Genomic DNA, 13,142 nt, shown 5'->3' on the forward strand with positions numbered 1-13,142 from the left:
TCCTTAGGGTCTACCTATTTTCATTGAAGAAATGCTGGAGGGAATGGAGTTATCCGACCCCCGGGCATCTGACAAGGCAATCCTGTATAGGGACATTTGAAAATGTTTAATGTTTTATTATGTTTTTTATATATGTTGGAAATTTCCCAGAGTGACTGGGTCAGCGTAATAAGATGTGCGGTGTATAAATAGGAAAATTATATTTATGGAAAGGGATGTCCCTATTTTCATCAGAGAAATGTTGGAGGGTTTGGAAAGGTCGGTTGCTGGAGCTAAGTGATTGCATGATCCCAACCAGCAGAGCTGGGAACTGGACTGCCTCCTCCAGCTACACATTCGGGCTGCAGGCATAGCTGTCAACCTTCCCTTCTTTTACCGGAAATTCCCTTATTCCAGTGCCATTTCCCGCTACTATCCCGGATTGTTAGATATCCTGTAGACTGTCCCCGGGACAGGAGAGGCTGCTCATCCCTTATTTTCTAGTCTGCTGATCCCTTATTTTCAAATCTGAAAATTGACAGCTATGGCTGCAGGGTGGCATCGTCCCAGCTTTCTGAAAATATTTACTGATGAGGATTGCACATCAGATTGTGACTGATTGCACATCAGATCACAAGGAGACTTATTTGTGCAGCATTCTGGATATCCGAGAAGATGCCAGGTAGATTCCAATGATACAATAAATTCTGAGGGACAGCGCAAGGGGGCGCATCCAGCCTCGCAGCCCCCCAGGGCCCAACCCACAGCCAGCGAGCTCCGATGCCCAGAGAGGCAGGAAAGGGGGCCAGCCAGGGGGACTCGAGAGCGGCTGCACTTTCCTGTCCCCCGCCGAGGAGAGCGGAGGAGCAGCGGCCCCGTGGCCTGGCGAGTTTCCCCGGAGAGGAGCCGGATTCCGCTGCAGGGACGGAGCGAGGAGTCCGAGGTGCAGGAGGCGGAGAGCAGGTGGGCCTGGCAGGATCAGGCCCCGAGCGGAGTCAGAGGCTGCAGGGCGCCCCCCCCCCCAACCGGGCAGGAAGGGGAAGGGGCGCAGCTGAGGGGCAGGGCATCTGCAGGAGGGCACAGGGGCAAACATCTCTGGCTCAGGCTGGCACGGACCCTGCCGGAGACCCTGGGGAGCTGCTCCCTTCAGTCCGGAGCTCAAGGGGCAGAATGAGGGCTCCAAGGGAAGGGGAGGCGGGGGGCGGGGGGGGAGGAAGAGCAGTGCAGCACGAGGGGGGGCTCTTCCTGTGCAGCCCCCTGACACCCTTTGCAGGCCACTACTCCTGCCCCCCTTCCTCTGCCAGTGCCATTGATAAATCTATCGCCCTCCTTGGTGAATTGGTCTGATCGCCTTTGAAAGCTCTCTTTGCCACCACCATCGTTGCATCTTGTGGCAATGATGTCCATCCGATTCATTTAGCAAGGAAATGGCTTCTTTTCCCTGCCCCAAATCAAGGTACACTGTGCCTTTATTAGTCAGGGCTAATAAAACAGCTGATAGATCCATTCCCTGGAGAACACACCTGAACTTTCCCCCAAGCTATCAAAGCTAGTGTGGCCGCGTGTAGATAAGTGAGAGAGCCTTAAAGCATGTTTTGTTAAAGGTTTTATCTTCCACCTTCCCCAGTAATATGGCTGAGTTTTCAGACAAAGAGTTGAAGTGGGTGACAGTTTTGAGAATGCAGAGGAAAGGAGGATTCTTAAGAAGTGTGGCATATGGAAATGAATTACTGATAATAAAAACGTTGAAGACAGTATTGTAAAAGACTGAGGAAGGCGAAATTGAAATTAGCTATTCATGTTCAGATTATTACTCATTTCTATACTGTTTCATATTTTTCAGAAAAATATCTCAAAGCAATTAAAGGAAAATCTCATTGCAGTTTGTGTCCATAGGATGTTGAGAGCATTAACTCTGTAGATCCAGTTCTCTCCTCCTGATAGTGTCAAATTTGATTGTTCTTTCCTATAGAGCAGGAGGAACGAAACATTTATGGCCTTAAAGCTGCATTGATTCTGGAGGCCACATTCCAGTGAGCTTTGTGGCCAATGTATGCGCATGCATGCGCACACAGAAAAGAGATGCAGACCATAAAGTCACATGCACACATGCCAGAGGTGCTGCACACACAGACATGCCATCTAGCATACATACAAGTCTTGCAAACACAATCAGCATGTTTAGACCTTCCAACCCCAGTTCTTGGGTGGGGAAAAATAAGAGCACAAGAAGACCCTGCTGAATTAGCAATGAGTTCTAAGAAAAAAGACCCTTCAGATTGTTCTTTAGAAATCCTCTTTAAAGAGCAGCCAGAGGGATCATTTATCTCCAGATCAGGGCTTCTATCCCATTTCAGCACTGTGCTGATTCCTGCTGAGATTGGAGTTTAAAGGATCTCTCTAAGGGCTCTTTAAGGGACGCGTGTGGTGCTGTGGTCAAAACCACAGAGCCTAGAGCTTACCGATCAGATGGTTGGCAGTTTGAATCTCCGCTACGGGGTGATCTCCCATTGCTCGGTCCCTGCTCCTGCCAACCTAGCAGTTCGAAAGCACGTCAAAGTGCAAGTAGATAAATAGGTACTGCTCCAGCGGGAAGGTTTCTGTGTGCTGCTGTGGTTCTCCAGAAGTGGCTTAGTCATGCTGGCCACATGACCCGGAAGCTTTACACCGGCTCCCTCGGCCATAAAGCGAGATAAGCGCCGCAACCCCAGAGTCATCCGCAACTGGACCTAATGGTCAGGGGTCCCTTTACCTTTACCTTTAAGGGCTCTTTAGACACCTCTATCTCTCTCTGGGACAGACAGAGAGGTTCATCACATGATGAGACCAAGAGATGGAAACCACAGGGACTAGCAGGCCACATGAAGTGGGTTATTTGATTTTGTTGGTCAATATTCCTTCTCTTTCTTTGTTTCTTAGGCTGTGCAGACACCATACATTTAAAGCACGTGGCTTCCCCCAGAAAATCATGGGAACGGTAGGTTATTGCTACAGTTCCCAGCACCCTTAAGAACTTGGGTTTCTTGGGTGAAGTCATATACTTTAAATGTTAGGTGGGTTTGTCACAGCCTTAACCCTATAGAAAGATCTGTTGTTTCTTTTCCAACATGCTAGAAGTTGCAGCCTGGATCAGCATTCCCTGTCCACTGAACATGCTCAGTCCTCTCACTGGGTTGTTTTTGGATTTCCCTTCCACTGCCTTGGTTCTCCCACCCCCAAATATTATTTGTACTTCCATAAACCTTGGGGTTTCCCCAGGTCTGGATAACTTCCTCTTGTGCATGGGTGGGGCCATTTGGGTGACATTGTCATTCACAGCCTGAACATAAGAATTAGGAGTAATAATATATTTCAAAAACTGACTACAGTGGAACCTCGGGTTGCAGACATAATCCATTCCGGAGGCTCATCTGCAACCCAAAGTTTCCTCAGGCCAAGGCACTGCCCATGCGCATGCGCGCTGTGTGGTTTAGCGCTTCTGCGTATGTGCGAGCATCGAAACCAGGAAGTAACCCAAAGGTAATCAGAAGGTTACGTAGCCCGAAGGCAATGTAACCCAAGGCACCACTGTAATGGTTAAAAAATATGCTTTTGTTTTTATTCTTGAGTTTTATTCTATACTGTTACTTTACTTTGTGTTGATTTCTTTTCCAGCAGGGCAGCGTACAAATGGAAGAGAAGGGGCCAAGGAGACCCATTCAAAGGGCGAGACTGGAATCCAAAGGGAAAAAATCTCCTGTGGGCCAAGTTGGGACCGTCAGGGACCTTCTGTCTCAAGCAGATTTACATCAAATTAAGCAGGAGTCAGAGGAGGAGGAGCCGCAGCAGCACTGGGATGCCCAGTGGCAGGATTTCCTGAAGACGATGCACCCCCCTCGTTCAGGGTGGGAAACCCCACAGGCTCCCAGTCCTCCCCTCTCCGGAGATGGTGTCCTCCCAGCCTCCTTCAGGGGAGCTGCGGATGCCAGTCGGTGGCCCAGTGGGAGAGCAGGGGGGACAGACCAGACCCTGCCAGACCCGAGTGGGGAGGCACACGAGGAAGGAGGGGAGCAGATTTCCTCTGTGAAAGTGAAGGAGGAGATCCTGGACGAGGAGGAAGAAGACGCCAATATGAGGTCGGAGATGGAGCGGCAGAGCTTCCGGCGGTTCTGCTACCAGGAGGCCGAGGGGCCCCGAGAGGCCTGGCTTCGGCTCCAGGAACTTTGCTCCCGGTGGCTGAAGCCAGAGAGGCGCACCAAGGAAGAGATGGTGGAGCTGCTGGTCCTGGAGCAGTTCCTGACCATCCTGCCTGCGGAAATGCAGAGCTGGGTCAAGGGAGGCAGGCCAGAGACCTGCGCACAGGCGGCGGCCCTCGCTGAGGACTTCCTGCTGCAGCTGCAAGACACCGAGGGGCTTCCGGGAAAGGTAAGTGCCCTCCTCTCACCTGGGTCTCCAGCATCTCATGGTCTCAGGTCCAGTTCCTCTAGACATGGAGGTTCTGTTTAGTTATAGCAGGCACATCCAAAGCCCGTTTTGGGAGCATAATCCGGCCCGCCGGTCAGCCCCTACAGGCAGTTCCTTCTCTGGGTTCTAAAAAAAATTTGGGGTAAGATCCTAAAAAAAAGCTCAACAACTTCAACCCTAAAAAAAGCTCAAGAACTCATGCATATTCACTTCATCAAATCTGGCCCCCTTTGGAAAAAGATTGGGCACCCCTGAGCTATAGTGACAAAGATTCATGGACAGGCCCATCCTCCGCACTGCATTTCTCTCTAATCCTTAAAAAAGGCTTATTAGAGCAAATATCTGGAGGCATTCAAAGCATCTTCAGGGGAATTTGGTTTTCATCAGTATAGCAGCTGTGGCGAAGGAGGTTTCCTTCCTATCACCACCGTCTTCCTGATCTAAATTGCTCCCCCACCCTGTCCAAAATGCTGTTTGCTCCCCAGTGGGGGGGGGGGAATCTAGATTTTTTCTTGTGGTTTCAACACTCCCATCTGCAGTGTAAGATTGTTGTAATGTTTGTTGAGATGATGCCCATGTTCAGGACAGGTGATTGTACCTTGGCTTATTAAACATGGAAAGGAATAAGCCATTTATTTATACAAGATCAGTGGGACTCACTTCCTGGTAGGTGTGTATAGGATTGTGGTCTAAAGTGCTATTCAGATGCTGTTTATCGAAATACAGCAGTGTCTCCACTAATCTGCCTTCCAATGTGTTGTGGGGGCTATTGGGTTGTTTTTGTTTTCATTATGTATTTTTTGTTTTTATATATATATAAAAACAAAATATATATATAATATATATATATATATATTTACAATATATATATATTGTAACTTTATCCTGGGGCCTGCAGTATACAAATTTTAAATAAATAAATCTGGATTTGCACCCGTGTTTCTGTTCCAGGTGTCTTGGCCTGCAGAAGATATTGATAATTCCCCAAAGTCCGAACAAGATCTGCTAGACACAGCAAACATTCATCTCTCTGCAGAGGCTGAGGAGGAGAGCGAAGAGGAAGCCAGCTTTCTGGGTAAGGGATAGGGGTCTGGATCCTCTGGTCGTTTTGCAATTTCTGTGGCGAAATTATCAGGCTGCTTTTGACAGTGAAAGATCTGAAAAAGCCACTTCCCAATCTAGCGCTTTCGAGGGATTTTGAGCTGCAACTCGCATCAGCTGCGGCCAGCGTTACCTGAAGGGATCAATTTGGGAGAATGATGTTGTGGGGGGAAAGCCCAACTTTCACCCTCCTTTTCTCAGACGCAGATGTGATATGAAATGCCTCTTCACATTTATTTACCGTGCATGTTTTTTTTGTTAATGCAAATAACATTTTCAAGGGGCGGGTTGTAGTCAGCTCTCCTGCAGCTGCTGTTTGCATTGGGAGGAAAGCCTTGAGTGGCACCCGGGTCTCTGCCCTTTAGATCTCTCATTCCATTTTTAGAGCTTGATACAACATGGAGCAAGTGGCTGTTCTGGTTGACTAGGGTAGGCTGAGCATCATCTAGAAAAGGGAGAGCTTTTCTAGCTTCAGTTGCCTTAGATGCCCTTTGCCACGTTCTTTTTTAAAATTGATGTATTTTATTTAATGCATTTTGTTTATTAAATTTCCTTCTAGAAGAATATAGTGTTATTAGTAGTAGCAGCAACACAGGAAGCTGTCTTTTATCAAAGTCCATTGAGCTCAGTATTGTCTACTGTACGCTGACGGGTACCAAACCTTCAGGCTTTCTGTCAGCCATACCTGGTGAGGTCAAGGAATTAGCATATTGAAATTGCTGTTATTGTTATTGTTTCTTTGACCCTGCCATCCCTCTTGCGAGAGGCCAGGATGGCAAACAAAGCAAAGTTAAAACCACAATGCGAAATAAAATAAAATACATATAAAATTCAATATGCCAGTGAGTCGTAGATTATACAAATAGTACTACCTTCTTTGGAAGCCACAATACAGTTGTCCCATCGACAAAATAACAAAGTGACAGTCTTTTAAAGTTTTCTTCTCCATAAACTTTACTGCCATCAACTAATTCATAAGCACAGTTTATGTAAATATGTGTTACATGCTTGCATGGAGAAAGAGGAAGGAGAAGTATTAAATTAAATCGCATGTCGTTAGGGTTAGTTACAGAAAGGAAACAAGGAAGAACCATAGCTTAGTGGTAGAGCAGTTGTCTGGCATGCAGAAGGCTCCCAATTCCCAGCATCTCCAAGTGAGGCTGAGAATGTCCCTGGTCCGGATAATTGTTTACAATGTTCTTTTAAGTAACTTGTACACTTCCCCTATTCTTTTATTCTTTATTCTATTTGTTATCTTCTTGATCTCTGATCTTCCCAGTCATTTTGGCCATTTCAGCATAGTCCATCATCTTTGTTAGCCATTCTTCCTTTGTAGGTAGTTTATCTTCCTTCCATCTTTGAGCAAGTAGCATTTGCACAGCTGTCGTAGTGTACATAAAGCAGTCTCTTCCGCTCCTTTGGTATTTCTGGACCTAAAATTCGTAGTAAAAAAAGCTTCTGTTTTTTTCACAAATATTCTGACTCATTATAAGGAAGCTTCCTGTGTTCCTAAATGAGTGTGGCAGTATAAAATAGCTTTGATAATTGATCCAATTTGCAGCTTTGGGGGTTTTTCCTCCAGTGTGGAGTAGAGGTGAGTTTTTGATTCTCTCTTTGTTCCAGCAGGCAGCGACCAAGCGTATGAGAACGGGGGCGAGTCCTTCCCCTTTGAAAGGCACCCACAAGTGGGCATCAGCGGAGTGTCCTTGGCAAGATTCAACGGGAAATTTTTCCAGGTTTGTGGGTTGGGAGAGATGCCAGGGGATCAACAGAGTCAAGAAAGCCACCGGGAGAACACAGAAGAGGTCCAAGCTTTTCTTTGTGATGAGAGCACCAGAGGAAGCCCCTTCCCCGAGGGAAGCCAGAAGGCGAAGAGGAAAAGGACAGGCTCTGACTGGGGCAGCGTTTTGCGCCGGAGCTTTGATTTCCCTCGGAACCAGAAGATGCAGAAGCTATACACGTGTACCTACTGCGGGAAGATCTCCAACAACAGTGCGCACATGATTATCCACGAGAGGACCCACACCGGGGAGAAGCCGTACAAGTGCTCGGAGTGCGGCAAGTGCTTCAGCACCAACTGCAACCTTATGAAGCACACAAGGGTCCACACGGGCGAGAAGCCGTACAAATGCTCGGACTGTGGGCGGAGCTTCAGCGACAAGGCCTCCCTTATCGTACACGAGAGAACCCACACGGGAGAGAAGCCTTACGAGTGTCCGATGTGCGGGAAAAGCTTCACCTCCAGCTCCAACCTCATCACTCACAAAAGGGTGCACACGGGGGAGAAACCGTATAAGTGCTCCGAGTGCGGGCAGAGCTTTGTCCACAGGCCCCAGCTCGTCATCCACATCCGGACGCACACGGGAGAGAAGCCGTACGAGTGCCTGGAGTGCGGCAAGAGCTTCAATCAGAAAGCAGACCTCATTATACACGGGCGAACCCACACCGGGGAGAAGCCGTACGAGTGCACGGAGTGCGGGAAAAGCTTCATCTCGAGCTCTTACCTCCGGAAACACGAAAGGCTTCACACGGGGAAGAAAACCCAAGCCGGGGAAGAAACCCACAAGTGCAGCTACTGCAGGAAGAGCTTCATCAGCCGGTCCAAGCTTCTCATCCACGAGAGAACGCACACGGGAGAGAAACCCTTTGAGTGCGCTGAGTGTGGGAAAAGCTTCAGCACAAGCTCCAACCTTGTCAATCACAAGAGGGTGCACACGGGAGAGAAGCCCTATCAGTGCATGGATTGTGGGCAGAAGTTCAGCACGAACTCCAACCTTGTCAATCACAGGAGGGTCCACACAGGCGAGAAGCCCTACGAGTGCTCGGATTGTGGGCAGAGCTTCGGCCACAAAGCATCCCTTAGACGACACAAGAGAATCCACTCGAGAGAGACCACCTCTTGAGTGCTTGCATTGCGGACAAAGGTTGAGACCTGCTCTTCTCACAGGCTTGTAGGAGACCAAGTCAGAGACCATGGGCCTGTCTAGCTTAGGAAGGGCTGTTGTAGAGCACCTGCCTCGCTCGCAAGTGGTCCTTGGTTCAATCCCCGGTGTTGCCAGGCAGGGCTCTGACTGTCTTGTCTGAAACCTTTGAGAACCACTGCCAGGTCACTGAGCTAAATGAACCAGTGGTCTGACTTGGTATAAGGCAACTTCCTATTTCTAGCTCAGAATTGGGTGCTTCCAGATGGTTGTTTACGGTGGGATAAGCGCTCCTCATGGACGCGGGTGGCGCTGTGGGTAAAACCTCAGCGCCTAGGACTTGCCGATCGCATGGTCGGCGGTTCGAATCCCCGCGGCGGGGTGCGCTCCCGTCGTTCGGTCCCAGCGCCTGCCTACCTAGCAGTTCGAAAGCACCTCCGGGTGCAAGCAGATAAATAGGGACCGCTTACCAGCGGGAAGGTAAACAGCATTCCGTGTGCTGCGCTGGCTCTCCAGATGCAGCTTGTCACGCTGGCCACGTGACCCGGAAGTGTCTGCGGACAGCGCTGGCTCCCGGCCTATAGAGTGAGATGAGCGCACAACTCTAGAGTCTGGCAAGACTGGCCCGTACGAGCAGGGGTACCTTTACCTTTACCTTAAGCGCTCCTCACCTTATGCCAGCCCATATCCCCGCCCAACCCCCCATTAGTCCAGATTTACCCTTTTCAGGAACTTTAAAAAAGACCAAGCTGTTGTCAGTGACCCGTTTGCGATGGCTCTGAACCTGTACTATTAACACCCATCCTTGAATCACCCGTTTTTCACACTGACTAGCAGTGGCTCTGCAGGGATTCAGGCACCTTCCTGGCCTGTCTGGAGATGTCGGGTATTGATCCTGCAACCTGCATGCAAAGCAGTTGCTCTACCTCTGACCTTCCCAGCTAGAGCAGGCATAGACTGACTGCAAATCTTGCAGGGTCAGATTTTGAGCTGGAACACCAGGGATTGACGATGGTGCTTTAAATGTAAATGCTGGAAGAATTCATACTGGGGATCTCTTTTAATAGTTAAAGCAAATAAGGACAATTACTGACCTCTCTCATCGCTTAGACTCTAGGCCGGGGTGGGGAACCTCAGGCCAAACGTGAACCTTCAGGTTTCACTGCCTGGCCTTCATAATAATAATAATAATAATAATAATGATAATAATAATAATAATTTATTTACACCCCACTCATCTGGCTGGGTTTCCCCAGCCACTCTGGGCGGCTTCCAACTGAATATTAAAAACAATACAGCATCAGACATTAAAAACTTCCCTAAACAGGGCCGCCTTCAGTTGTCTTTTAAAAGTAAAATAGTTGTTTATTGCCTTGACATCCGCTGGGAGGGTGTTCCACAGGACAGGCGCCACTACCAAGAAGGCCCTCTGTCTGGTTCCCTGTAACCTCACTTCTCGCAATGAGGGAACTGCTAGAAGGCCCTCGGCGCTGGAACTCAGTGTCCAGGCTGGATGATGGGGGTGGAGACGCTCCTTCAGGTATACAGGACCAAGGCTGTTTAGGGCTTTAAAGGTCAGCACCAACACTTTGAATTGTGCTCGGAAACGTACTAGGAGCCAATGAAGATCTTTCAGGAGTGGTGTTATGTGGTCCCGGCCGCCACTCCCAGTCACCAGTCTAGCTGCCGCATTCTGGATTAGTTATTGTTTCCGGGTCACCTTCAAAGGTAGCCCCACGTACAGCGCATTGCAGTAGTCCAAGCGGGAAATAAATAGAGCATGCACCACTCTGGCGAGACAGTCTGCGGGCTGGTAAACAGCTGCCCTGGACACAGAATTGACCTTTGCCTCCATGGACAGCTGTGAGTCCAAAATGACTCCCAGGCTGCGCACCTGGTCCTTCAGGGGCACAGTTACCCCATTCAGAATCAGGGAGTCCTCCCTTCCAGCCCGCCCCGTCTTCCAAGAACAGTATTTCTGTCTTGTCAGGATTCAACCTCAATCCGTTAGCTGCCATCCATCCTCCAACCGCCTCCAGACACTCACACAGGACCTTCACCGCCTTCACTGGTTCTGATTTTAAGAGAGGTAGAACTTTTCCCTGCCCGCTCCCCTCACTGGCCCCTGACCTTTCACCAGAAGCATCCAGATCTCAAAGGCAGAACACGAGGATGTAAGAAGTAGCCTTGTTCATCTAGCCTGGTGTTATGCATTCTGACAGGCATGGGCTCTCCAAGCTTTTGAGTAGTGTGTGTGCCTTCCACATCACCTGCTGGAGATGAGCCTTACATGGGCAAATTGTGCCCTGCAACTGAGCTATGGTGCCCTTTGAAAAAGGTCCTGCATTGGGTTCCTGGAATCTCCCGTTAAAAAAAATATATTTGAGAGCGCTGTAATTCTGGGACAGTGGAACCAATGGCCTGACCTGGTCAGTATAAGTTGGCTTCACGTTTCCCCCATGGAAAAGGGGGAGGGGGCATGAAGATGGTGCAGACAGGGCCTCTCCTGACCCGTGAGCATCTCCGTCACATGTTGTTTAGCAGGTGTTGGTGGCCATCCGTCATGGATGCTTTGCATTGCAGGCAGTTGGACGAGAAGACCTTTGAGATCCAATTCTGTGTGCCCCCTGTTCCCCCTCGCTTGTGAACAGAGCCCTTTCTAGGTAGGGTCGGGAAAGACTATGTGCCTGAAACTATGGAGAGCTGCTCTCAGTCAGTGCAGACGATGGGGGGGGGGCAGTTGTAGCTTAGTTTGCATGCAGAAGGTTCCCACACCCCCATGAAGGACTGGGAGAGACCACTGTTTGAAACCCTGGGGAACCGCTACCAGTCAGTGCAGACTATTCTGAGCAACATGAACCAGTTGGTCTGGCTTGGTATAAGGTCACTTCTAATGTTCCTAACTGAACTGGCTCTACAAAACTACTAGCTAATGTTCTTAGGGCGTACAAACAGCAAAGGCTGTTGAAGATGACTCTTAATTGCCCCTCTGTGGGACATCTTTCTTCCCTGAGTTAGGGAAACAACTCTAGCATTTAAAGAATTCACCAATAGTTCAGTGAGGTGGTCATCTACTGAGGACATAGTATAGTATTCCTAACCTATGACTTAGAATTATTTTGATTTAAATAACAACAACAATAATAATTACTACATGAGGCTTGTCTGTGTTTTTTCCTCTTTCTGTCTGTTTAAATAAACTTTGTTGATTTTGTAAAGCTGTTTATGTTTTGTTTATTGTTATAGTCCGATTGTTTTGGTGGGAAATTAATTGGGGATAAGTTAAGCGAAGAGGCTTATGTGAAATTGTTTTTGCTGTTTTTTATAGCAGCTGTTTTTTTATTTGCTGCTGTTTTTGCTGTGGTTTTTTATAAAACAGCAAAACTGGGGTAAAATCCATGGTTTGGTGTTCAGGGCTTCGACCCCACCTCTTACATGTACACAATTTCTTAGCTAAAATACTGAATTATTTTTTTTTGTAAATTTATTTATTTGAGTTTTTCGAATCAATGAACATACAACACTTTATGAAGCTGGAAAATGAGTGGCTCCTGTATAGAAATGCCACTGCCATTAGACATTTGACAGTGGAACAGAGTCTCTCAGGAGGTGAAGGACTCTCCTTCAATTGAGGTTTTGTCTGGGTTGGGGGGAAGGGGACAGGGACAGGGAGAGACAGCCCTACACTAAGAAAGCCTAAAGGTGATTGCAGACAGTACTTTCTCATCACGTGAGTCATTCAGATCCAGTTTTTATGGATGCCTCTGTAATTGGTGAGTTCGGCTGCCACACATTCCATTTGGAAAATTGCAATGGCTCATCCATTTATTGCTCACAACAGGGCACAAAGCTTGACAAATGTTTTGGGGTTGGGCTGTTTTCTCTCCTTTCAGTCATTTTATCCCCTTTTCCATTCTGAGCATGTGCACAGGTTTTTTTATACCTATGTGTGCACATTGTTGTTTTTTAAAAAAAAAAACCAGAAATTTTTTGAGAGAAGAGCAAATGTATTGTTCCTCTCCCATTCTCTCACTTCCAGGGAGGGTTAGCAGTTCAGGGGCAACACACACACTTTTTATGCAGGTGGTCCTGACCTCTGCTTTGGAATCGTAGCATGAACTGAAAACAAGAATTCAAGAAAGCTCATACAGTGGTATCTCAGGTTAAGAACTTAATTCGTTCTGGAGGTCCGTTCTTGACCTGAAACTGTTCTTAACCTGAGGTACCACTTTAGCTAATGGGGCCTCCCGTTGCCGCTGTGCCGCTGCTGCACGATTTCTGTTCTCATCCTGAAGCAAAGTTCTTAACCTGAAGGACTATTTCTGGGTTAGCGGAGTCTGTAACCTGAAGCGTCAGTAACCTGAAGCATCTGTAACACGAGGTACCACTGTACTTTAACTCACTATTCTGTGGTATGAAAAAACCATTCTGGATCATCTCAAAGACCCTTATATTGCAACATTTTGTGGCCAAGCAGGTAACTCTGGGAAGCCCATAAGCAATGACGACTATGGCATATTCCTATTGTGACTTATTAGCAACTCGTACTTAAAGGCACACTGCCTCTTAAGGCTGAAAGCTACATTTTTCTTGGAGTAAGACCAAATGAATTGAATGGGGCTTACCATTTCTATGTTCAGTAGAATCATACAGGATAGCACTGCAAACTTCTGACACATTAGTTCTGAGTACTAATAT

The 13,142-nt window shown here is 47.9% G+C and overlaps 1 protein-coding gene across 2 annotated transcripts in view; it reads left to right on the forward strand.

The window, feature by feature from the left end:
* The window catches only part of LOC307207269 (uncharacterized protein), a 44,777-nt gene extending 33,115 nt beyond the window's left edge, over window positions 1-11,662 (forward strand). The window contains exons 2-5 of one of the 2 annotated variants that reach the window (XM_079961087.1): window positions 1,213-3,498; window positions 3,634-4,383; window positions 5,374-5,497; window positions 7,150-11,662. In XM_079961087.1, the coding sequence (XP_079817213.1) occupies window positions 3,427-3,498; window positions 3,634-4,383; window positions 5,374-5,497; window positions 7,150-8,426 (2,223 nt within the window). In that variant the 5' untranslated portion in view covers window positions 1,213-3,426 and the 3' untranslated portion in view covers window positions 8,427-11,662. Of the gene's footprint in view, window positions 1-745; window positions 943-1,212; window positions 3,499-3,633; window positions 4,384-5,373; window positions 5,498-7,149 lie in introns of those variants that run through there. The other variant, XM_079961086.1, reaches the window with a different exon arrangement.
* Window positions 11,663-13,142: the final 1,480 nt, after the last annotated feature.

The sequence above is a fragment of the Podarcis cretensis genome, assembly GCF_951804945.1.
Source record: "Podarcis cretensis genome assembly, chromosome: 2".
NCBI lineage: Eukaryota > Metazoa > Chordata > Lepidosauria > Squamata > Lacertidae > Podarcis > Podarcis cretensis.